The 26949-nt window shown below is 43.6% G+C and overlaps 2 protein-coding genes and 1 pseudogene across 17 annotated transcripts in view; 2 read left to right on the top strand and 1 right to left on the bottom strand.

Annotated features, from left to right (window-relative positions):
- The window catches only part of LOC110495812 (ras-related protein Rab-9A), a 32939-nt gene extending 16396 nt beyond the window's left edge, over nt 1-16543 (top strand). For 2 of the 13 annotated variants that reach the window (XM_090208094.1, XM_090208093.1), the window contains exons 3-4: nt 14937-14974; nt 15534-16543. In XM_090208094.1, the coding sequence (XP_090064220.1) occupies nt 15613-16218 (606 nt within the window). In that variant the 5' untranslated portion in view covers nt 14937-14974; nt 15534-15612 and the 3' untranslated portion in view covers nt 16219-16543. Of the gene's footprint in view, nt 1-6954; nt 7224-11989; nt 12071-12935; nt 13240-14936; nt 14975-15470 lie in introns of those variants that run through there. The other 11 variants (XM_021571259.3, XM_090208096.1, XM_021571260.3 and 8 more) reach the window with 11 other exon arrangements.
- On the top strand, nt 9497-11008 carry LOC149975464 (transcription elongation factor A N-terminal and central domain-containing protein-like; annotated as a pseudogene).
- A 5535-nt stretch (nt 16544-22078) lies between the features above and the next one.
- The window catches only part of LOC110495811 (neuronal membrane glycoprotein M6-b), a 33029-nt gene continuing 28158 nt past the window's right edge, over nt 22079-26949 (bottom strand). For 2 of the 4 annotated variants that reach the window (XM_036952260.2, XM_036952258.2), the window contains exon 7: nt 22079-25189. In XM_036952260.2, coding sequence (XP_036808155.2) covers nt 25046-25189 — 144 coding nt within the window. In that variant the 3' untranslated portion in view covers nt 22079-25045. Of the gene's footprint in view, nt 25190-25580; nt 26360-26949 lie in introns of those variants that run through there. The other 2 variants (XM_036952261.2, XM_036952259.2) reach the window with 1 other exon arrangement.

The raw sequence follows: 26949 nt of genomic DNA, 5'->3' as shown, positions 1-26949 counted from the left end.
ACTATGATGTGGGGGACCGCGAGATGCAGGCTGTGGTAAAAGCTCTGAAGGTGTGGAGACATTGGCTTGAGGGGGCGCAACACTCTTTTCTCATCTTGACTGACCACCGTAATCTGGAGTACATCCGGGCGGCGAGGAGACTGAATCCTTGTCAGGCAAGGTGGGCGATGTTTTTCACCAGATTTCGTTTCACCGTCTCTTATAGACCAGGTTCCCGTAACGCTAAGGCCGACGCATTGTCCCATCTCTACAATACTGAGGAGCGGTCCATCGATCCCACCCCCATACCTCCGGCCTCTTGTCTGGTGGCACCGGTGGTATGGGAGGTGGACGTGGACATTGAGAGGGCGTCATGGTTAGAACCCACGCCACCTCAGTGTCCAGCTGGTTGGAGGTACGTCCCACTTGGTGTTCGCGATAGATTGATCAGGTGGGCCCACACGCTACCCTCCTCTGGTCATCCGGGGATCGATAGTACTGGTGGCCCACCTTGACCAAGGACGTGAGGGTTTATGTTTCCTCCTGTTCGGTGTGCGCCCAGTGTAAGGCCCCTAGACACCTGCCTGGACGGAAGTTACAGCCCCTCCCCGTTCCACAGCGGCCGTGGTCACACCTGTCGGTGGACTTCCTCACCGATCTTCCTCTGTCACAGGGGAACACCACGATCCTGGTCGTTGTGGATCGGTTTTCTAAGTCCTGCCGTCTCCTCCCTTTGCACGGTCTCCCTACGGCCCTACGGACTGCGGAAGCCCTGTTTACACACGTCTTCTGGCACTGCGGGGTGCCTGAGGACAGTTCACGTCCAGGGTCTGGAGAGCGTTCATGGAACGTCTGGGGGTCTTGGTCAGCCTCACCTCAGGTGGAGAGAGTGAACCAGGATGTGAGCAGGTTTCTGGAGTTCTATTGCCAGGACCGGCCAGGAGAGTGGGCGAGGTTTGTCCGATGGGCCGAGGAGCTCAAAATTCACTCCGCCACTCCTCCAAGGACCTGTCGCCATTTCAGTGTGTGTTGGGCTATCAGCCGGTCCTGGTACCGTGGCATCAGAGCCAGACCGAGGCTCCTGTGGTGGAGGAATGGGTGCAGCGCTCAAAAGAGACCTGGAGAGCCATCCAGGAATCTCTGAAACGGGCCGGTGGGCGGCAGAAGGAGAGCGCTGACCGCCACCGCAGTGAGGCCTCCGTGTTCGCACCGGGGGACCGGGTCTGGCTCTCGACCCGAAACTTGCCCCTCCGCCTGCCCTGCCGGAAGCTGGACCCGCGGTTTGTGGGGCCATTTAAAGTCCTTAGGAGAATAAACCAGGTGTGTTATAGGTTACAGCTCCCCCTTACTATTGTATTAACCCCTCGTTTCATGTGTCTCTCCTCAGGCCGGTGGTGGCAGGTCCACTGCAGGACGTTGAGGTGCGGGAGGTCCCTCCGCCCCCTCTGGACCTTGTGGGTGCCCGGCGTACACTGTACGTTCCATCCTGGACTCTAGGCGTCGGGTGAGGGGCCTGCAGTACCTCATGGATTGGGAGGGGTACGGTCCGGAGGAGAGGTGCTGGGTGCCTTTGGGGAACATCTTGGACCAATCTCTGCTCGGTGAGTTCCACCGCCTTCATCCAGATCACCCTGCGCCTCGCCCTCCGGGTCATCCTCGAGGCTGGCGTTGGCTCTCCCTGTTCGGGCGGCGCTCTGCGGTCGTCGTCGCCGGTCTACTTGCTGCCACCGATCCCTTTTCTTTTTTGTTTGGTTTTGTCTGTCTTGTTGTTCGTGTAGCTGTCATTTGTTTGGGTTGCGTTTCGGTTTGTTCTGTTGAACACGTGTTTGTTTTCGGGACTATATTCCTGTTGTGTTGTGGCTACTGTTGTGGTCCTGTTCCTGTTCTTTGGACTTGTAAATAAAACAACCTTTCTTGCAATTCGCTCTCTCCTGCGCCTGACTCCACACCCACCTCCCCTAGGGAGAACTTGACAATCCCAAACCATCTCAATTGGTTTGAGGTTGGGTGATTGTGATTCCAGGTTATCTGATGCAGCACTCCATCACTCTCCTTCTTGGCCAAATAGCCCTTACACAGCCTGGAGGTGTATTGGGTCAATGTCCTGTTGAAAAACAAATGATAGTCCCACTAAGCTAGTGGTTAGGTACTTGGGCCAGTAACAGGAAGGTTGCTGGATCGAATCCCAAGAGCTGACAATCTGTTGTTAACCCACTGTTCCCCGGGCGCTGAAGACGTGGATGTAATTTAAGGCAGCCCCCACACCTCTCTGATTTAGACTTGTAAATAAAACAACGCAGAATACACATTTCCGTTGAATATATTCAGTTGGACAACTGACTAGGTATCCCCCTTTCCCAAAACGCAATCCAGATGGGATGGCGTATCGCTGCAGAATTCTGTGGTAGCCATGCTTGTTAAGTGTGCCTTGAATTCTAAATAAATCACAGACAATGTTACCAGCAAAGCACCCACACACCATCACACCTCCTCCTCCAGGCTTCACAGTGGGAACCACGCATGCAGAGATCATCTGTTCACCTACTCTGAGTCTCACAAAGACACTCAAAATTTCTAATTTGGACTCAATAGACCAAAGGACAGTTTTCCCACCGGTCTGATGTCCATTGCTCGTGTTTCTTGGCACATGCAAGTCTCTTCTTCTTATGGGTGTCTTTTACCAGTGGTTTCTTTGCAGTAATTCAACCATGAAGGCCTGATTCACGCAGTCTCCTCTGAACAGTTGATGTTGAGATGTGTCTGTTACTTGAACTCTGTGAAGCATTTATTTGGGCTGCAATTTCTGAGGCTGGTAACTAATTAACTTATCCCCTGCAGCAGAGGTAACTCTGGGTCTTCCTTTCCTGTGGCAGTCCTCATGAGACCCAGTTCCATCATAGCACTTGATAGTTTTTGTGACTACAATTGAAGAAACTTTCAAAGTTCTCGACATTTTCCGGATTGACTGACCTTCATGTCTTAAAGTAATGATGGAATGTCGTTTCTCTTTGCTTATTTGAGCTGTTCTTGACATAATATGGATGTGGTATTTTAACAAATAGGGCTATCTTCTGTATACCCACCCCTACTTTGTCACAACACAACTGATTGGCTCAAACGCATTAATTGCACAAATGAACTTTTAACACGGCACACCTGTTATTTGAAATGCATTCCAGGTGACTACCTCATAAATCTGGTTGAGAGAATGCCAAGTGTGTGTAAAGCTGTCATCAAGGCAAAGGGTGGTTACTTTGAATAATCTCAAAAAACATATATATATTTTGATTTGTTTAACACTTTTTTGGTTACTACATGATTCCATATGTGTTATTTCATAGTTTTGATGTCTTCACTATTATTATACAATGTAGAAAATAGTACAAATAAAGAAAAACCTTGAATGAGTAGGTGTGTCCACACTTTTGACTGGTACTATATATACAGACAGATACCTTTCAATCTGTATGTTCTACAGTCATGATATACAGCTTCATGCATCTAATGCTTACAGCTCCTACAGTATAAACATTTTGTAACACTTTTATGTGTGCAAATTCTGATATGTTCAAACCATGATACAACAACCACGTTACTTGTAGTGGAATAGTCTATGACACACAGGGTGTGACCTTACAAAACAAAGTGCCACTGTCAGACCTCTTATCAGACCTTGGTTATCACACCTGTGTACACACATTCATATACGTAAATGTGTTACCACAACTGATAAAGGTCCTTCTATGTCACTGGACTTTCTGTTCTCTTCAAGTTAGGAGAAGTGAAGGTTGTGTAGTAAGAGTAGGTAGCCTAATGGTTAATAGCGTTGAGCCAGTAACCGAAAGGTTGCTGGTTCAAATCCCAGTCACCTAGGTGAGCAAGGCACTTAACCCTAATTGCTTCTATAAGAGTGTCTGTTATATGACTTGAGTGTGGGAAAAGTATTGTTGCAATTTGCAGCAACAGTAGACTGGGTGTCTGTTGAAAAAATAAGGGTGCCTGTGGTCTCACTATGGTTGGAGTATGCAAAATAAACAGACACTTGATACACACACAGTACCAGACAGATTCCCCCCTAAAGCATTTAATTCATACCACATCACAGTGACCATGAATCAACCGTAAACCTCTGGATATATTAAATCAAAATCTAATTTTATTTGTCACATACACATGGTTAGCAGATGTTAATGCGAGTGTAGCGAAATGCTTGTGCTTCTAGTTCCGACAATGCAGTAATAACCAACAAGTAATCTAGTAGCTAACAAGTAGCTAACAATTCCAAAACTACTACCTTATAGACACAAGTGTAAGGGGATAAAGAATATGTGCATAAAGATATATGAATGAGTGATGGTACAGAGCGGCATAGGCAAGATACAGTAGATGCTATTGAGTACAGTATATACATATGAGATGAGTATGTAAACAAAGTGGCATAGTTAAAGTGGCTAGTGATACATGTATTACATAAAGATGCAGTAGATGATATAGAGTACAGTATATACGTATACATATGAGATGAATAATGTAGGTTATGTAAACATTATATTGGGTAGCATTGTTTAAAGTGGCTAGTGATATATTTTACATCATTTCCCATCAATTCCCATTATTAAAGTGGCTGGAGTTGAGTCAGTGTGTTGGCAGCAGCCACTCGATGTTAGTGGTGGCTGTTTAACAGTCTGATGGCCTTGAGATAGAAGCTGTTTTTCAGTCTCTCGGTCCCAGCTTTGATGCACCTGTACTGACCTCGCCTTCTGGATGATAGCGGGGTGAACAGGCAGTGGCTCGGGTGGTTGTTGTCCTTGATGATCTTTATGGCCTTCCTGTGACATCGGGTGGTGTAGGTGTCCTGGAGGGCAGGTAGTCGACGAACATTGGAGGCATTACATTTCCTTGTGTACGATTTTATATATATTTTTCCAAACAATACAAAACAAACACATGCAAACAACAGCACACAGACGCACTCAAACATCAACGACATCACACCTACTCACACCCCCATCTCCACACGGTCTACATGGTCTAAACTGCACCATTTTGTTTCTCTCTGACGCCCAACATTTAGATAATAAAGCATTTGACCTTTCCATTTTATTAACGATGAAGGATTTGGTTGATTTCCAATTTTAAAGTATACGTTTTTTTCAAGATGATTAACGAGAAAAGTATTATCCAACCCATCAGTCATAGGAGGCATTACTAACTTCCTTTGCATGCCCTTTTTGGATATCTCTAAGCATTGTGGGAGGATGTGGGCGATTGTGTCTATAAGGACTCTGGTGGGCTGCGGCTTCCCGTGAGACCAATCATCTCTCCGATGGGAGTTCATGGGAAAACAATGTGATGAGTCACCACAGTGGCAAATCGTAAATACACTGTACAGCCAATCGGAAGGGCATATGTTAAAAACCACAGCAGTGGCTGAGCAAGAACATCATCAACATTTTCCTTCCCAGAAAATACCTTACTGTGATCCGAGGCCTACGGTGAGCAGGATGGATCAAAATACATAATTCAAACAATGTGAGAGTGGCAGAGACCCATACTTTCGATACTAAGTGCAATCATTCACATTCACTTGACAATGGAAAGGCAGTAAGCATCTGTATATATGCATTGAGTCAAGGGAGTAATGGAATATGTTAATCAATTGTGCAGCGCACTTGAAATTAGTCATACTTTCACCCAGATTTCCCATGGACTGTTTCGATATCGTCTTCTGAATTATGAACCATGCTGTAGAGCAGGCATACTCAACTCTTACACTACGAGGTCCAGAGCCTGCTGGTTTTCTGTTCTACCTGATAATTAATTGCACACACCTATTGTCAGTCCCTGATTAGAAGAGGAACAATGAAACAATGCAGTGGAACTGGCTTTGAGGTCCAGAGTTGAGTTTGAGGGCTGTAGAGCCTCAATACAACTTAACACAAGCGGAAAGCAGACACAGTAGGGGGGGGGGGGGGGGGGGGGATGAAACACAACACACTGTACCAGTTAACAACAAGTAGGATAGGAGATATCTCTTCTCAGCTATTTCTAGATTAAAAACAATAACGTCTCTTATCACACCTACTGAAACATCCCCCAACCTCAGACATAACAGGGAGGCCAAACATACAGTAACATATGGGCGGTCCAATAGTATCCTGAGGTGATGTACTAGTGTCTCGTGAGACTCTTTGTTAGCAAACACACAGATGCGTAGAGTTCAGGCTCGGCGAGCAGGGGTGAATCCCTTGTGGGATAACAAAATATGTCACACACACTAACCCACCCCCTCCCCATCCCTGTTGTCTGTCTGCTCTCAAGGTCACTGTGCGTGCGTTTGTGCGCGCGTGTGTGTGTGTGTTGGCCGGAACAGTCAGCCTCCCCCTCCCTTCCTGTACACTGTGTTGTCTGCAATACTGACTGAATCCATCTCTCCAGTCTCCCCTAACAGACTGATGCAGCGATGATGCCGTTATATCACTGCTGTAAGTGAGTCTAAAATGAACTGGCTTAACAGACATCGTGACACATTCAACATAGACACAATCCTTTCACTAAATGTGATTAACAAATAACATAAATCCTTTTCAGAATAGGTTGCATTTTTTTAAAGAATGACTACTGTCAGAGCTCTTGAGCAAGCTGGCAGCAGGGAGAAAATGAAACATTTGTGGGAGGTACCTTGGTGCAGGCAATGATAATATTTGGGTGTAAGGGATGGGGGCTTGGGGACTGGCCACATTCCTTTTCTACCTGCTCATTCTGTATGAGAATCTTCATGCTTTAAAACAAGTTCCCTCCTTATGAGGTGTCAAGCAGAGACGTTGGATGTGGTTGTGTGTGCGCATTTGTGTGATGGAGGAGGAGACAATGTGACAAAGCACATTACGCCATCACGTCTATCTGATACAATCATAAGGCAGAGAGCGCCTCCTTGTGGCCATAACATATCTGAGCATCATTATCATCATCACTACCAGCTGGTAAAATTCCATTCCCTCGTACAAGGAACGCACGAGTGCAGGGAGGACGGACTGCGGTAGCGGGCCAAGCAAATGATTCAATAAGATCCAAAGGAGCCTGGCGCGGGTTTTCAGAAAGTCCAGTCATTCCTGGTTGCAGTTAGATCAGCACACTGGGGCCAGTCGATGTTGTGGTAGGCCTACAGCTGGTTTTCCCCTTGACTAATCAACAGACCAACCTGACTCCACCCATCTCCTTCCCCATACTGTAGCATGATAAGGGTGAGTTTAACGTGTTCTGAGAATTCCGTTTTATTCCCCACTGATCCTTTGTATTTAAAAAAAAGTATTCATACACATAACCTCTGTAAACAGTACATAGGAGGCCTAAACATATAGGAGTGGCAAGATGTTGTGAGAACATTGAGTATTGTAACTATCACCTGCATGTAGGCTTTCAGAGAAAAGGTGAAACTCTCCCTTAGTTTATTGAAAAGGTCACCTTGTATTCATCAAATAAAAAAATAGAGCTAAATCCCCACAACACAAGGGCTCACTATACCAATTACAGGTTCCCAATACCTTTACTCTGCTTACCTTCTATGGCCAATGATTCCCAAATTTGGGCCCCAGGACCGAGTTTGGGAATTCCTGCTCAAGAGCATAACGGCATGAATATAAAATATATATTTCTCTTCAACGCAAACCATGTCATGGAAAAGCAATGCCAAAGGTTAATGTCAGTGCCCCCCCCCCCCCCCCCCCCCCATTTATTTTACTATTGTCATTTTTGTTCTTTTACATTTTTTAAAAAGTCAGTAGTTACATACAAACCATTTTCTGTTAATTAACAGACTACAGTGCATTGTGCACAGCTACTTGTGTAATGTAGCCTAGGTAAGTTATACCATTAAACACACTGCCCATTCAATAATAAAGGTTAAATAAAATAAAATAAATAAATTATAACACATGAAAAATATAATGTATGCCACATTCAGAGTCATTGTGTGTTAAACTTGATCCTGGTTTACTGTACAGGTTTACTGTACGATGCCACACCTTAGCAATGCCTACTGCTCTAACTATAGACCTACCAGTATGTGGCTGCCAATATTAATGCAACACAAACATTTGCCTTTCTTCTTTATGTCATACCAAACAGGGAATAGCTCAACCCCCATTCATCTAACACCTGTCACTTTGCAAACCGTTAGCTTTGAAAGTTCTCAAGCGAGAGAAGGGGAAAAGATCCTCATGCCTATTCTACTTGAACCGTTCTACTATTTGCCTGGCGGCAAACTTGCTAGCCACAATATGACATCCCAGATGTCATGTGCCCATTTCCACAGTTCTCCTTCAACTTTCTAACTTTATTACATAACATAAAGTTATTTCATTTCACAACTGACAGACTTGCCTCATCTTGCTTGTATACTTCCTTTTCTTAGCTTTCGTTCATTGGCCGCATTGCAGAAAAAGTAACTGGTTTCAGCTGTTGCTTGAGAGAATTCTCCAACGTGTAATCTACTCTCCACAAACAACTCCACAACAAAGCAACAAACACTATTATGGCTGACCAAGGTGTGACCTCAAAACAATACTTTAAAACAATGTGATATGGGTAGATATGGCTTTATTTATAGAATATTAATAATTATTTTGTATTTTCTACCTAATACGTTTTTCAACCTTGCCTACAATTTATTTCATTATAATGGAAATGTAAACAAACATGGCAAAAAGTAACACGGACATATTACAATCAAAGATTTTCTATTATATTGACAAGATAGTCGAGTGAACGCTCTAACAATGGAAATACTTTTCCTCAAAGATGGAAGCAGGCGGGAGGAGTCACGATCAGGTGGGACCATTCTAGCCAATGAGAGGGCAGATTCACGCGTGTGAATAACAGGGATAACTCCGATATGAAATCGTTGTTTTTTTGCCGAAATTCCATGTGCGTCTGCTTGTATCAATATATTCGAAACAAAATAACAATTACGAAACTTATATTCGATCAATTAAGATTCACTTAGCAAATTATATATTATTTTGTTTTAGAAAATTCAACACTCTCATTGACCTCCATACAAAAATGTTTAACTTTATGTCTTATTTTCTTGGACATATTTTGGGCGGAGTAAACCTTCTCGCTTAGCCAATTCCTTCCTGTTACAATATTGCAACAAGTAACAGTTCGACACGGCCTGGCTGAGCGGCGCCCTCTTTCAGAAATCTGGTTTGGAAAACAGAACAAATGGAGGTTGACAGCTCGAGAACTGCTATTCGATTCGAGTGGTAGGCTGTGCTGTAATTTTCGAACCGAAAAGGGGTATGAATAACGTTTGGGGCTTTTAAATTATATTTATGTGATAGAATTTAGCCAACACATTGCATCAAAGCTTCCGTTTCCCAACATACATTTTAGTGTAGCTGGTCCTGAAGTGCATTAGCTGCATTTTAGAATGTGGTTTCAAAATTCTGTACAAATGTGTCTGCCACACTTCAAAGCATTGCATAAAACATGTATTAACTGCAGAAATGTTTGCAGGCCCAAGGGTTTCCAATGCCAATATCAAACAAAATGTCATGACCCTACAAAAGCTGTAGCCTAAATTGCATTTATACATATCAGTCTTTCTCTGGCCAGTCTCTAAGAATATGACCACCATACCATGGACACAAAACAGATCACTCATCATGCTCTCCAAATGGACAAATTTAACAGGGAAGGTAACTATGGCAACATTATGCCTCTCCTGACCGCCCTTGATAATGCCTGTGTAACTTGTGAGCAACTGCAAGGCACAGATATCGTCAGGGTCCTTTACAGACTCCTCAATACCTGCTCAGACCATTCAGTGAAAAAAAACTGCCAAGCACCTGTTGTCAAAATGGAAGAAACTCTACAGCCACCCATATCACATCTCAAAGGAGAAGGGAAGCAGAGAAGAATTCACTGTCGTTGGAGAGAGTATGCTGGCTGATAAAGCTTGTCTGGCAGACAGAGGTGGCCTAGCTGCTGGTGATGCTAGTAAACCAGTGGAGTTGGGTGTGTCTTGTGAACATGTGGTTTTCCATACTGGGTCCGAGGACAGAACACTCACAAATGGGACCAAGTGTGGGAGAGCTAAGGGAGAAGGGGTGACATCGTGGCAGGCAGCTGGTGATTTGTCTTCGGAGTCAATTTTGCCCACCCTCTCAAAGCAGTCAGAAACTCCTGCCACCACTTCCCTGGGTAACCCTCCCCCTGTAAGGATTCCTTTGAGTTGGCTTTGAGGACAAAGTGCATCCAGCTCCTCCTTGGTGCCCTCAATCCAGAAACTTCCAAGGAGGCAGAGGGAAAGACTGCAGAGAGGAGGAGGACTGCAGAGGGGAGGAGGACTGCACATCCACCTCTATGACGCGAATGTGCAGCCCGCGTCTTAGAGGTGCACATCCATGCACTGCACCGTGCAAACGAGGCCAAATACAAGGCCTGCATCAGGGGTAAGGTGGCCAACCTAACGAACCCCAAAAACGGCCACCTTCGGTGTGGTCTCCTGGGCGGCAGCCTGGGGCCGTAAGTCTTCCCCGGAATGTCTGTGGAGGAGATGGCCAACGAGGAGCTCCAGCGGCTAAGGGGGGAGTACTCGTCGCGGGGGGGAGCGAGAGGCAGCTCCCCAAGGACCTGGAGGGGACACCCACCCCGAAGCTGCGGTGCGAGGGGTCGGACTGCAGGGTGACGCGGATGTCCCGGGGCACGCTGTTTCTGCCGGCGTGGGTTCGCCAGGCCACTGCAGACCAGGATGCCATGACCTTTGTGACCTGTAGCAGGTGTGGGGAGCAGTGGTACCACAGCGGCTGGGTGTGCCTCTGATAGGCCATCCTCACCACACCACATGTAAAATGCCTGCTTTGTTTTTGTTGAGATCCTGATGATACGTCTTCACCCTATCAAACTGAATAATGTCATGTTTTAATGACAGAAATGAAGAATTACATTTCACATTTTACCACATGATGTGTTGTATGCATTACATTGTCATTAAACTTGCTGCGCTACATACTGTAATACAAAAGTGTTTCTCTTTCTTTTACAATTTCTTTCTCATTTGCCATTAATAGGTACCTTGTGTTTAGCATGGGGTCTGTCTGTGTGTGAGAACACAAGATGTAGTCCCTATATTGACATTTCTGTTGAGCTGCAGAGTAAGACCCATGTGGCCTTCCTGTGGTCATGTGACCCATTAATCAGCCCAAGATACAGCTCCGGCAGGGTCATGTCTAGAAGGGATACAGTTTATGTCAAATTGATGTCAAAAGTAGATTTTTATTTTATTTTAGCTAACCATTTTCCGAACCTTAACCTAATTATCCTAACCTGCTGCGTAAGTTCTCGTAACCTGCTACGATCTCAATTTTGAGATCCAGAAAAAACCCTCTGGCCGGGGGCTTGCTGATCTCCCATGATCCTTCACTTTCTAGCCCACATCCAGTGCTAATGACTCAGCAGCCCATCATTGTGATGACAGTTGGACAAAGTTAGCTTAATGAGTTATTCTCTGTGGGCAGGGATAGGGGTTTGAAGATATATGGAATGGTAGCAGCATTTCATATCAGATAAGATTATAATGAATGGTTATATTGCTAAAGAATGTTCAAGTTACATTGCTAAATGGGTATATCTTTCATTGAAATGGCCATTGAACAGCAGGAAATGTAAGATCAGTATGGCATGTGTATTTTCAAGGAGTGGCTTTTCCAAAGTCCATGCAGTTCCCTATTTTATTGATAGTCTCCCTACTTATAGCCTTTAACTTTTCAATCGTTGTCTGATAACTTTCTTTCTTTGAGAGACACACACACACACGCGCGCGCTCGGGCAGTATGTGTGTACTGTGCATGGTGGAACTTACAAACATACACACCTTCACAATCATTCACATTCACACTGTTTAATACATTGTTTGTGCAGGCTTTTCTGCCCACTCCCACACTGATAATATTACAATAGATAAACGTTATCAAGTGGAAAGTCCACATTCTCCTATCTTTCAAACAGCATACTATTGCTGATACTGTACAGTGAGGTACAGCAGAATACAATGTAGAGGAGAGTGGGATAAGTTCGAGCCAAAGGAGTAAGTTGAGCCACCCTTGTTTCTAGGGAAACCATACACAAAATGTATCTTTTTACCAAATATTTAGGACGAGGTCATCATTTCATGGAGTCTGTTAAGGAAGAAACCACATGTAAAAAGTGGTAAGCAAGTTATGTGCAAGAAACTGATTTTCATGATGCTTGTATCTAAACCAAAGTAGATAATTTTACGATTGTTCTATACATAATTTGGGGTCAATATGAGGTCCTACACCTAGCATGAAATTGCATCCTTGAAGCTGTGTGGGCTAAAATAGTCAAATGTTTGGCTTGGGGTAAGTTGAGCCAATGGTTGAGCCAATCACAAGTTAAGTAAATTGAAGTTTTTTCTTCCCAGGCATAATGCAAGGCATTTTCGCTTGGATATGAGATAACAACAGGGCCTGGTCTATGTTAAGGTGTTCAGCCTGCAATGTGAATTGTGTAGACATGGTTTTAAAAAGGTAGTGGTAATATTTCATTCAGTACAGACATTTGTAGGCGGCTTAATTTACCCTCTCCCGGGGCTCAACTTACCCCATACTACAATTTATCTTCTTAAAATCTGATTTTAAACCTAACCTTAACTACACCGCTAACGTTATGCCTAACCTGAATTTGGACTTATGTAGACAATTTTGACTTTGTGGTTGTGCTATCTAGTGGAAACCGTGTTCTTATCACAATGGGGCTTGGCTATCCCTGACAAAGTGCAGCGTTTGAGTGATTGACTGTGTCATTGACTAAAAGATTGCTATAACATATGATGTAATTAGCTTTTTTTTAAAAACTACCCATTGCGTTGTAAGATCTGACATGTGAAAGCAACTCCTGAGCAGAGGAACGCGCCCATTGTATGGAATATTACAGTGACGTCATCACAATATTGCCAGAGATGTTTTGTATGGGCATTGCCATGGCCACATTCAAAAGCCATGACGCATCAGTGTTTAGAATGTCAATTTCCTGCTATACTTTCATATACTTTTTCAGTAGTAAAAGCACAATTACACACACATTAATAGCATCCTTTATCCATTTTGCCCACAGTAGGCGTGACAAACGATCGGTCATATGAGCGTCAGTAGCGCCATGTCACCGGGAAACCTCGGCCGCTTGTGAGGATTTTGCAAAGGGATGGCACCGCCGAAGTACATTTTAAACAGCAAGGTACAGTTGTAACCAAGTGATACTATTCGTTGTTAGATATTTTAGACTTTCACATTTAATGTTAACTATATATATATATATATATATATATGTTTTTACCAATTAGCCTAGCCAGCTACATTAAGCCAGCTGATGTTTAAGCTACGCGCATGATCTCAGACTACGTGGTTCATGGCAAGCGAGCATTTGGTGCTTTCGGGACTGGAGAAAAAAAACGAAGTTAAACCATGAGTCGGTGATCTTCAGGTCAGAAAGTCGGAGCTCTATAAAAGCTGCCCAAGTTTCCGAATTGTAATTTCGAGTTGGATGACAGTTCAAAACGATATTTCCCAGTCAGAGCTCGTTTTTCCCCAGTTGTCTTGGACGCATTGAAGTCAAGGATGTCCGAGTTCAGAGTTGTTTTGAACGCGGAAAGTGATTTACTGTATATTCACTAGCAGTCTTTATTCCTATTGTTTGTTTGTTATTTAGGCCATGGGAGTCCGCTATACTTATTCCATACGACAGTCTTGTTGTTTACCTGCTAATCAACCTACAGTACTACCAAAGCATGTTTGTTTCAAATAGCCTATAGCTATAGCCTACGTCCCTTTTCAGATCATCTTCGCGATTGATATGTGTTCACTTTTATCCAAGTGTGTCATCAAGCAAACATTCCAAGCTTCTGCGCATGTCCTATCCAACCAAGTTCTCTGTTGGCTAGTGATATATGTAATGCTGGGGATAGGACCAGATTGGCTTGTTCTACAAATCAGTGGTATGATATTTTAGTAGGGCTCTCTGTTAAATAGATGGAGCATTACCATTTACCATAGTAAAAAAGAATACCATTGATTACCATGCTGATAATGCTCAAACAGTATATATATTTTTTTCTAACTGAACAGTTGGCCTACTTCCCCTTTTAAAATGTGTGTTTGTGTGTGCCACAGGTGCAGAAAGGCAGCATAACAAAGGTGCAGTCAGTCAGTGTCCTCTCTCAGTCAAGTTATATTCCGGCACATTAAATTCACTGTAGTTGGCTGAGGCGGCTAACAATAGGCAAAGTCTTCAACCAATTTGACTAACAGGATGTGCGTCTGTTACCTATGTCTCTGACCTACTTGGGCTGATTTGCCCATTTCACTACCCCTTTGGATGTTATTATATCATTATGGAAATGGATAGAGGGCTAGAGAAGATTTCTGAAGTAGTTAACTCCATTGACTAGAGGTCAGTGGTGCAAGTCATTTCAATTTAGTGACACAGTGTTGTCACAGTATTTGAGGAGCCTGCTGAACACTACCTCAATCAGAGACGAGACATTGATCGATTATGTGATGGAGAGGCATTGAGGGGGTGATAAGCTCACATTTCTCTACTCATTCTAACCCCTTCATCACCAACCAGATAACAGTTGGAGCCCTGTTTAAAATTGTCACTCTGGAAGAAGGCTGAAACAGGTCTCACAGGGATGTTAGGAATTGGATGATCAGATTTTCTGATCAGATTTTCTGTTTTTTCTCATTAAATAAAAACAAAACAAAACAACAACCTTGAATTGTAATACCCATACCAGACTAATTACATGAACATTCTAATTACAGGAACTTAAAGGCCTCATTAAATGCATGTCATGGAATCCTTTGACATGTTCATGTAGTTCATCATCGTCATGGTATTAGTCTGACATCATACCTTCTGTTTTTTTCTAACAGGTGCTGAATTAGGCTATGGTTTGCCCTGATACGTAACGGTAAGAAATGGCATGTGTTGCAACAATTAAGAATGTATTACTGGAACTGTCTCTTGTGTCCTTACACAATGCATTCTATACTCAACTGTACTACTGTATTGTGGTAGGATAAACTAAGTTTTAGGCCTATCGTTGTCTACTTTACGATCGGCCAAACTCACCCCGCGTATTTAATGCAAAGTGTCTGCTCTGAAGCCGAGCTTTATGCATGCAAAACGGTCTCGTGGTGTGTGTGTGTGTGGCCTCTGGCAACAGCTTTGCTCATGTGATTCTCTAAGAGATGCTCATCTGATCATTGTCCATGTGACACATGCTGAGAATATTACAACTCCTACAACAGTTAATGTCGGGCAGGAGAATGCTACGTCTTCATTGGATAAGATATCAACTACCAGACTGTATAGCATTGTGACTGATTTGACTTTAGCTGACTACAGATGAGGTACTGCGTTCAAATTGTTCATCTGTGTTTCTTAATCTCATTTTCTTTTCTCAGACGGTTAACAGAGCAATCAATCAGTTGATTGATTAACCTGAATGACTGTCATCTATTTGTCAGGTAGCAGCAGCGCTTCCCAGACCATCTCCCCCCTAGCCAGCTACTCCACCAACCCTTCAGCCCAGGCCCAAGCTCAGCCATGACAGCCAAGTCATCCCTGCTCAAGGTGATCCTCCTTGGGGACGGAGGCGTGGGCAAGTCCTCTCTCATGAACCGCTATGTCACCAACAAGTTTGACACGCATCTCTTCCACACCATTGGCGTGGAGTTCCTAAACAAGGAGCTGGAGGTGGACGGGCGCACCGTGACGCTCCAAATCTGGGACACGGCTGGCCAGGAGCGCTTCCGCTCACTCCGGACACCCTTCTACCGTGGCTCCGACTGTTGTCTCCTAACCTTCAGCATGGATGACAACCAGAGCTTCCACAATCTCAACAACTGGAAGAAGGAGTTTGCCTACTACGCTGATGTCAAGGAACCCGAGAAGTTCCCATTCGTGATCCTGGGTAATAAGTTGGATGTGCCAGAGAGGCAGGTTTCGGGTGAGGACGCCCGCCAGTGGTGCCGCGAGAACGGCGGCCACCCGTACTTTGAGACAAGCGCCAAGGACTCTACCAACGTGGTGGCGGCGTTTGAGGAGGCGGTGAGGAGGGTGCTGGCGCAGGAGGAAGGGGGGGAGCACCTCATCCCGACGGACACAATGGACCTGCACAGGAAGCCGCGCTCTGGCGCCTCCTGCTGCTGAGATGTAGTGGTGATTACCTTTATTTGACTCTTAAAGGCCCAATGCAGCTGTTTATCTCAATTTAAAATGGGCAAAAATGGATTTTTAGCAAAAAAATATTTCTCAAGCAAGAATATGACTAAGACTGGGAAAACTAGCTGTTATTGGAGGAGGGGTTTGGAACTGTCTTTGTTATTGGTCTATTAACCAATCAACCGCATAGTGATGTCACCTTGGAAAGCTGAAACTCCCGCCCATGCAAACCTGCTGATTATAATGTCCTGTGTAGATTGTATTTTCAACCACCAACTATCAGGAAATAAACTGATCACATTTTTTCACAGTTTTTACAGTGTTTGTTTAATCAGCTGTTTATACAATATGAATTTTGACTGCACTGGGCCTTTTTAAAGAGACAGTAGGAGCTCATTTGAACTTCTGCTACCCAATTCTGGCCAACTTGGCTGTATCTTGTGAGTATTGATGATACCAACGGCCACTTGGTTCCAATTCTCAATTTTTAGCTGTGGTTAATGCATTCGTTCTGCTCTGTGCTCCTCCCTTGGTTTACACGACTGCATGTGCACGCGGACACACAGCCTGTTCATAACGTCATACACAAAGACCCACTTAGGCCATATAAGTTTCATCATACACAGGAGTGTACATAGTTGGGCCTGCTATTTGACATTCATTTGTGCTGGCGAGAGTGTGTGTGTTATCAGAGACCACTACGATCAAGAGATTATTTTGTTATGCATTCCTCCTCCCAAGAGTTGCACTACTACTGTGCTGAAAGACACATACAGTAATCAAGTAATGACTAAGTATTTACATTTTGGTCATAGCAGACGCTCTTATGCAGAGCAACTTACAGTAGTGAGTGCAGTACATTTTATGTACTTTTTCATACTGGTCCCCCATGGGAAACGAACCCACAACCCCGCAAGTGCCATGCTATACCAATTGAGCCGCATGGGAAATATTACATTGTCATCCCATCTATTAAATGGGCTGAATGTGCCAAATTAATATTGATTGATTGTTAAATCGTATTTTGAATTGACGTTAGCCTGTGTACTGAATACCACCACTAAATGAACGACAGTATGTGTTGGGGTAAAACCAGATGGTTCTGTCCAGTCTCCATCATTGTACAAATGGAAAGAAGATTCCAGTCAAACCCAGTTCTCTGATTATTCTCACTTGATGGGCGATGTGAATTCGAAGCCGTTCATTGGCTGGATCACGTTGGTCTGCACTATAGACCACGTCTAATGGACTCCCATCAACATCCATAAGTATGTCCAGCATTCATAATGACTGTTAGAGCTTTAACATGTTTAATCTCATCCCATTTCCAAATCAACCATCAAAAGCCTTTTTATAGCCATGTTAGTGTGTTCAATAGGAATGTCAGCTCACTGAAGCATGTAGATTTTTTTTTAGCTACAAAAACATTTACCTTTAATTTATTTACAGTCACTCATTATGCGAACTAGTGCACCCGAAGCCTCAGGATATAAGTGCATTAGCTAGCCTAACTGTTCTCGGAGAGTTTGGAAATGAATGGCTTCTTAATGTTATGTTGCCTGGACCTGCACTAACCATTTAGGAATGGAGCAGCAAACCCAGGGCCATAGTTTGTGATAAGTAGGCTATTAGCGGACTTGTGCTATCATGAGTTGTGTGTACTATAGCCCCAAGGAAACCAGTCGTGAATGCATACCAGCTGTTTCTATGTTTTGCTGTAAAACAAGACCAACCATGACATACCAAAAACTGTAAGCCTATTGTAGTTTGTTTTTATGTTAAAAAATATATATACACTGCTCAAAAAAATAAAGGGAACACTTAAACAACACAATGTAACTCCAAGTCAATCACACTTCTGTGAAATCAAACTGTCCACTTAGTAAGCAACACTGATTGACTAATTTCACATGCTGTTGTGCAAATGGAATAGACAACAGGTGGAAATTATAGGCAATTAGCAAGACACCCCCAATAAAGGAGTGGTTCTGCAGGTGGTGACCACTGACCACTTCTCAGTTCCTATGCTTCCTGGCTGATGTTTTGGTCACTTTGGAATGCTGGCAGTGCTTTCACTCTAGTGGTAGCATGAGACGGAGTCTACAACCCACACAAGTGGCTCAGGTAGTGCAGCTCATCCAGGCTGGCACATCAATGCAAGCTGTGACAAGAAGGTTTGCTGTGTCTGTCAGCGTAGTGTCCAGAGCATGGAGGCGCTACCAGGAGACAGGCCAGTACATCAGGAGACGTGGAGGAGGCCGTAGGAGGGCAACAACCCAGCAGCAGGACCGCTACCTCCGCCTTTGTGCAAGGAGGAGCACTCCCAGAGCCCTGCAAAATGACCTCCAACAGGCCACAAATGTACATGTGTCTGCTCAAACGGTCAGAAACAGACTCCATGAGGGTGGTATGAGGGCCCGACGTCCACAGGTGGGGGTTGTGCTTACAGCCCAACATCGTGCAGGACGTTTGGCATTTGCCAGAGAACACCAAGATTGGCAAATTCGCCACTGGCGCCCTGTGCTCTTCCCAGATGAAAGCAGGTTCACACTGAGCACGTGACAGAGTCTGGAGGCGCCGTGGAGAACGTTCTGCTGCCTGCAACATTCTCCAGCATGACCAGTTTGGCGGTGGGTCAGTCATGGTGTGGGGTGGCATTTCTTTGGGGGGCCGCACAGCCCTCCATGAGATCCTCAGACCCCTTGTGAGACCATATGCTGGTACGGTTGGCCCTGGGTTCCTCCTAATGCAAGACAATGCTAGACCTCATGTGGCTGGAGTGTGTCAGCAGTTCCTGCAAGAGGTTCCTGCAAAATGAAGGCATTGATGCTATGGACTGGCCCGCCCGTTCCCCAGACCTGAATCCAATTGAGCACATCTGGGACATCATGTCTCGCTCCATCCACCAACGCCACGTTGCACCACAGACTGTCCAGGAGTTGGCGGATGCTTTAGTCCAGGACTGGGAGGAGATCCCTCAGGAGACCATCCGCCACCTCGTCAGGAGCATGCCCAGGCGCTGTAGGGAGGTCATACAGGCACGTGGAGGCCACACACTACTGAGGCTCATTTTGACTTGTTTTAAGGACATTACATCAAGGTTGGATCAGCCTGTAGTGTGGTGTTCCACTTTAATTTTGAGTGTGACTCCAAATTCAGACCTCCATGGGTTGATACATTTGATTTCCATTGATAATTTGTGTGATTTTGTTGTCAGCACATTCAACTATGTAAAGAAAAAAGTATTTAATAAGAACATTTCATTCATTAAGATCTAGGATGTGTTATTTTAGTGTTCCCTTTATTTTTTTGAGCTATATATATATTAGTTGGTAATTTGACAAAAGGCAGTGATGTCGCCAGTATTCAAATGCAAACCAGTCATTTTTACAGCAGGGTTCCCAAACTGGCCGCCTGCAGAACACCAAGTTCTCTCAACATATACAGTACCAGTCAAAAGTTTGAACACACCTACTCATTCAAGGGTTTTTCTTTATTTTTCCTATTTTCTACATTGTAGAATAATAGGGAAGACATCTAAACTATGAAATATCACATATGGAATCATGTAGTAACCAAAAAAAGTGTAGATTTTGACTTGTTTTAAGGACATTACATCAAGGTTGGATCAGCCTGTAGTGTGGTTTTCCGCTTTAATTTTGAGTGTGACTCCAAATTCAGACCTCCATGGGTTGATAAATGTAGTAACCAAAAAAAGTGTAGATTTTAGATTCTAGCCACCCTTTGCCTGGATGAACATTTTGGACACTCTTGGCATTCTCTCAACCACCTTCACCTGGAATGCTTTTCCAACAGTCTTGAAGGAGTTCCCACATACTCTGAGAACTTGTTGACTGCTTTTCCTTCACTCTGCGGTCCAACTCATCCCAAACCATCTCAATTGGGTTGAGGTTGGGTGACTGTGGAAGCCAGGTCATCTGATGCAGCACTCCATCACTCTCCTTCTTGGTCAAATAGCACTTACACAGCCTGGAAGTGTGTTGCGTCATTGTCCTGTTGAAAAACATGATAGTCCCACTAAGCACAACCAGATGGAATGGTGTATCGCTGCAGAATGCTGTGGTAGCCATGCTGGTTAAGTGTGCCTTGAATTCTAAATAAATCAGTCACCAGCAAAGCACCATCACACCTCCTCCATGCTTCACGGTGGGAACCACACATGCGGACATCATCTGTTCACCTACTCTGCGTTTCACGAAGACACGTTGGTTGGAACCAAAAATCTAAAATTTGGATTCATCAGACATATTTCCACCGGTCTAATGTCCATTGCTTGTGTTTCTTGGCCCATGCAAGTCTCTTCTTATTGTCCTTTAGTAGTAGTTTCTTTACAGCAATTCGACCATGAAGGCCTGATTCACAGTCTCCTCTGAACAGTTGATGTTGAGATGTCTGTTATTTGAACTCTGAAGCATTTATTTGGGCTGCAATTTCTGAGGCTGGTAACTCTAATGAACTTATTCTCTGCAGCAGAGGTAACGCTGGGTCTTCCGTTCCTGTGGCGGTCCTCATGAAAGCCAGTTTCATCATAGCACTTGATGGAAAGAAGGAAATAAATTCCACAAATTAACTTTTAACAAGCCACACCTGTTCATTGAAATGCATCCCAGGTGACTACCCCATGAAGCTGGTCGAGAGAATTCCAAGAGTGTGCAAAGCTGTCATCAAGGCAAAGGGTGGCTAATTTGAAGAATCTGAAATATAAAAACACTTTTTTGGTTACTACATGGTTCCATCTGTTATTTCATAGCTTTGATGTCTTCACTATTATTCTACAATGTAGAACATTTGAAAAATAATGAAAAACCTTTGAATGAGTAAGTGTGTCCAAACTTTTGACTGGTACTATATATCATTTTTGTTGGACATAAGACTATAAAAAACACTGGGACGTGTGTGATTTTTTTAAAACTTGGAAATCGGTTCCAACGTATTCCCACACATTAAAGAAAGATACATGTGATCGTATACAAATGTAAGGAAGGTTTGAAATGATTGTTTTAGTCAAATATTCGATCTTTGGGCTTCTTGTCGTCAATTCATCTAAAAATAATTGACCCTCTGCTCAAGAAAAAACATTGTCCTGTTCCTGTGTCTTGCATTAAAACATGAACCAACCTGAAACTATCAATACAGTCTTAAAATGTATGTTTTTGTGTGTTGAAATAAAGCTGGCCATTTTAAACCTACGTTGAAGTAATGTGCTCCATCTGTGGAGTGCGTTTGGTCTTCCACTGACCACTGTACTGTCGGTCAACTGTAGGCTAAATACACTGCTATCCTAATTTGTGTGCCCCTCCTTGGAGTGTAGGGTGAAGTTGCTCCTAGACGGTGATCTTGGGTCAGTTTTTTATTTCCCCCACTAATGGTTAAGCTTACGATTGGGGGAGGGGATCCTAGATTTGTACCTAGGGGAAACTTCACCCCGGAGCTACCCTTGGTCTTTAATCAATGGTTTTGGACTACCATTTTAGGAAATGTACAATGCTACATTTTCCCACCAGGTGGACTCAGCATCTCACAAAACTCTACAAGGGACAACCTTGGGGTGTTGCCTATCACTGTGGTTGAGGGTGAGCACTGGGGGCACGTTCAGCGGGATGCAACATTTTGGAACGTTCGGATAGCCCATTTCTATGTAGAACAAACACGCCTCTCTGATACATAGAATAAGGAATCACATCAGCTATATAAATGGGCATTTCTATCTGCAACATTCTACAATGTTTGGCAACTGAACTGTTCAGAGCACATTTGTCATTCATCTCATTGCATGTGTGTTTAACAGGAAGTCCAAACTTGTAAGAAAGAGACAGATGAGCAGCTCTTTCACGATAATAAAAAATATCGGTTTTTACTAGAGAAGGTTACAAAAATCATCACTATACAGGAATCATAACTATTTGAAACTTTAAAAAGAAAAGCAATGATGAAACGACTACAGGGACCAATGTCATCCAAGGTACAATGGATATCTTTAAAAAAAAAAGAGAGTTGAGTGGGGGCAAACGCTGCCTACCATAGTTGTCAGTACAATTGACGACACATCACCTGAAAAACTGCAAAGACAGTCATGTCGCCTTCATGCAATAACGAGGAAACGACAACACACCCTGACTGACACGCATCTTATATGAAACGGCACATGCCCTTGCCTACATCAACCTGGTGGCAAAGCACACTGTATTATATCAAACATAACACACATGGGAATATAGTCCTTTTTTCAGTATTTAGACGTTTGCACACGTGGACAATACCGACATGCCTTTTCATATGAAAGTTAAAAGAATCATTGTTTCACTGCTGCGAGGAAGATCACCCGAGAGCTTTGGGACTGTAAGGTTCTTTCTGCAAAAAGATGATTCTGAGGTAATTGGTTTTACCGTTTCGAGCCCTAGTTGTTTTGAACGGTGTCAGCCATTTTACCTTGAATTATTTTGAACTTAACATGAATTGGGGTATTTAGAGTATGGTGTATGTGGGTAGAGAACATCGAACAGAACAAGGCTATGTCACTAACTCAATTTAGACTAAAATGCAGATAGAACCTTATAGTCCCAGAGCACTTGAACTAGTCAGTGATCATTATTATAGAATCGGTTGTGATAATAAATGATATTGAAAAAAAAAAAAAAGAACATTCCTGACTTGTTATATTGTAAACATCCAAATGGTATCTGTCCATATAACAGGCCTAAAAATATGAGATGAGTCACTTACATTTGGCTTGCCACAGTAAAATAATCACAAATAAAGTTCGTCATTACTTTAGCACAGGGAAAGATTCAGCAGTCTAAAACTGATTTTTTTTTTAAACATTGAAAACCATTTGGTACATTTTTTTCCTCCACATTTCAAAATGTACACAATACAAGCACCACTGCCATCATGACTCTGTACTTGCTTCCTTCTCACAACATACTGTTTTAAAAGATGTCACATTACTATTATATTTAATGAAGAACTAGTAATAGGATGCTAAACATATACTCCAAAAGGAAACATTTACATATTGGTAATAAAAAGGTAAAATAGCATGGTAAAACATTGACCGTGCTCTCCACATTCAGGAGATGTCAGTCAATGGAACTTCCTTTGGGGTGGTCCGTATATTTACAGGTGAACTTCACCCCTTTAAAGGGTGGACTTGTCTGGAGGAAAGCGAACGTATGATTCCCTTCACAGTTGTGTACAATGAACAAACATTGGGACTTTTGCTAAGTTCACTTCAGCTGTGGCCTTGCCTTGTAACAAGCACGTGCTTAAGCAGTAAGGTGTTTGCCTGGTCCCAGATCTATTTGTGCTGTCTTGCCAACTCCTATGGTCATTATCATGCCAAACATAGGAGCGATACAGTACAAACAGATCTGGGACCAGTCTAGTGGAGTTTTTAATTTAGGTTTAGTACCTGAGGTATATATAATGTATCACTTACAAACAGAACAAGGCAATCTGACCTTGAGTGTTGGTTTGTCCTGTGGGTTTAGAAGCAAGGCTGTTTCCAGAGAAAACCTGCCATGCAGAGGGCTAGGTGGAGGTTCACTAGCCTGGTCCCAGATCAGTCTGTGCCGTCTTGCCAATTCCTATGGTCATAATGACACGACAATGACCATAGGAGTTGGCAAGACAGCACAAACAGATCTGGGACCAGGCCAGAGGTTCATCTGAAGGTCAAAGCATTGCGTTAGCACTGCAGACAGCTGCTGACAGAACTGCTGCTTTGGGCCAACAGTCACATTAGTGCATGTGTCCAATCCAGTTAGGGTACAGCACACGTTTTCCTCCTCAGGCCAAAATGAAGAATTACTCAACAGAAGTAGCTGGATGTCAATAAAGGAATGGGAAAGTTAACGTAATAGTAGGAATATTTTCTAAGAGAGGCACCCTGAGATGCTGTGTATGTAATGTATTCATGTTTTTTTTTTTATTCTACTTTACTTTTTTCTATTTTTAAATAGTGCAACGTATCAAGCATTTCCATTTTTTAAAAAAGCAAAAAACTAAATCAGGTAAAACAGGGTTGTGATAAAATACCAGAGATAAGAGAAGACCAGTTGAATATAATAATAGTAAACCTGTCATACTTCGTAGTATAAAAAAAAAAAACATTCATACATACACATTCACACAATATATTCATATATATAAAACACCAAAAAACAGGACATTTTGTGGCACGCTTCCTCAGGAGTTGTGCAGACAGTGACTTTGTTGTTAGGCGGTTATTAGGAGCTGGGTTAGTGCTGTGCTGTGATTGGCTCAGAGCAGTTAGGCTATGGCAGCAGGGTTGCACTCAATAACGGTCCAATCGAGAGCAAACGTTCGCAAACAGGAAGAGGTACCACCTAACCTGAGCTCATCCAATAGGAACTTTTATATACCTGTTCCGTTTGAAAACGTTTGCTCCCATTTGGACAAAGGACCTGATTCAGAGGTGAGAAAAGTGTGCGCAACTCAGACTTGTCCATTGATGTCAATGGAAGACATGGGCTGCATTTTATATACACAGGCAGTCCAATTCTGATATTTTCTTCACTAATTGGTCTTTTAACCAATCAGATAAGTTCTGAAAAAGAATTGATGTGAAAAGATATGATTGGTCGAAAGACCAATTAGTGGGGAAACAAATCAGAATTGGGCTCCCTGTGTAAATGTAGCCAAAGTGTGACAATTTGAGTTGAGCGCACATATCTCAAGTCAGAACACCGCCCATAGTGAAGGAGACCCAGGTGTTGGTTTTACCCAGAAGGGGGTTGGAGGTTAGGTGTGAGGAAGTGTGGTTGGCCGGTTCTTATGAGTAAGAGGAGTTGAGACCCTCCTTGGAGCCACCCTCCTCCGCGTCGTCGTCCTTTGTCTTGATGTCCTGGTACTCGTTCTGGTTGCAGGAGCTCCTCAGGTAGGCCCAGTTCGCCGACAGGATCATCAGATAGTGGATCTGTGGAGAGAGAGAGAGGAGGGGGGGCGGGGGGGCAGAGAGAGGGAGGAGGGGGGGGGGGGGGGCAGAGAGAGAGAGGAGGGGGGGGGGGGGGGGGCAGAGAGGAGGGAGAAAGGGAGAACAGAAAGAAAGAGGGAGGGAGGGAGGGAAAGGAAAGTGCATAGGGTGGTGGCCAGTGAGAGGGTTAGTTAGCCAAAGCAAGCTACATGAGTAGAAGCTACATGTCATGTTGACCAGTCTACCAGATGTCAAATGCGACACATTAGCATTGCTACTGTACAATGTCAGTATTCTTTTGGTTAGGTTGGCTAGGTTAGTATTAGTCAATTACAGTGGGGATTCATTTTCTCCAAACAGTCACTATCCTAAAAAGAGAGGACAATGGTCTTGGTTTTTCTTCACATATTATGTTTATTTTGCATAAACTAAAAAAGGCACAACGTCTTTCATAACAAATATCACAGAGGCACAAGCCTAAACAAACTAAAAAAAGACTTAACTTCCAGCTAGACAGTTGGCACTTGGGGGAAAGATATTCAAGTGTCGTTGGAAAGAACTATATCCTTCGATTGGAATAACTACAGAATATTACAGTAATCTGAAGCTAGATACAGCAACACAAATATTCCCTTCTTACACTGGCGCTGTCCCTTTTGTATGGATGAACTATCCATCCTCAATGCTCTGTGGCTGCTCTACTCGAATGAACTGGTCAACCTCACCATAGCCTTGACTAGTGGTCCCACATGGTACTGTACTGGATCAGTGCTTCTAGGTACATATCCTGTCTGGAGAGAGATTGTGAGGGACCTCAGCCATGTTGGCTAATCAATGCACTCGCTAGTCCCCTCAGTGTGGTTCAAAAGGTGTGTGTGGCAATAGGCTTGGACGCAAAGGCACATAGATCTATCTGTATTACGTTGACAGTAGTGTACGTTTCTCTATACGCTACAGTACATACTCCCCTCCCCACCATTCGGTCTTTCTTTCTCTCCATCTTTCTTCCTTCCTTTAAACCGTCTTTCTATTTTTTGCTCCCTCTGCTTTCTACCATTTCTCTCATTCTCTCGCTCGCTAATATGACTCGGAGAACTTTGTGGAGCGGCGGCCGCCGTGGCTCATAAACTTGAGAACAGCATAGTTATACGTGGTGGCCATCATGTAGATCAGCTGGGAGGGAGAGACGAGAAGACAGACTGGGGTGAGAAACAAAGTCAATGACCAGGAGGCCTTTGGGAGGCCGTTGCTATTATTGGGTGGCATCTGGCTAGATTTATGCAGTACTGTACCGTCACATTGCTTCACATTGCATACATCTACAAACAAAGTGAGATTGCTACGGCGCGCACAATTTCAGATGGCCGTCTACGTGCTGAATCTTCTCACACCCACTAATGAGCAATCCAAGTTTGGTGGAGTAGCTGAAAGGCATTAAGCCCTGTTGCCTCAGTGGAGAGCATGGCCTCATGACCCCATTACTGATTCCAACTGAGTTCAACTAGCCATCACATAATGACAACCACACCGATTGGATAAAACAGCTTAATTATTTGTAACAAAAACAAATCATTAGCTCTACCTACGAAGACTTAAACACCCTATAGAAGTCTTATTCTATCATCTCTGGTGCAAAATACCGTGTGGACAGAGTCTCTTTTGAGGCATTCCTCTCTTTTGGCCACAAAGCAAATGTGGCCCATGCCAGTGTGTGTCCAGCCAGAAGCTATAGGGCAGACTTACACCCTCAGGAGAACTGAGTC

Source organism: Oncorhynchus mykiss, chromosome 18 (assembly GCF_057628025.1).
Source record: "Oncorhynchus mykiss isolate SJ-2025 chromosome 18, ASM5762802v1, whole genome shotgun sequence".
NCBI classification, from domain to species: domain Eukaryota; kingdom Metazoa; phylum Chordata; class Actinopteri; order Salmoniformes; family Salmonidae; genus Oncorhynchus; species Oncorhynchus mykiss.
Note: the sequence above shows the minus strand (reverse complement) of the source record. Positions and strands in the feature narration are given on the sequence as shown.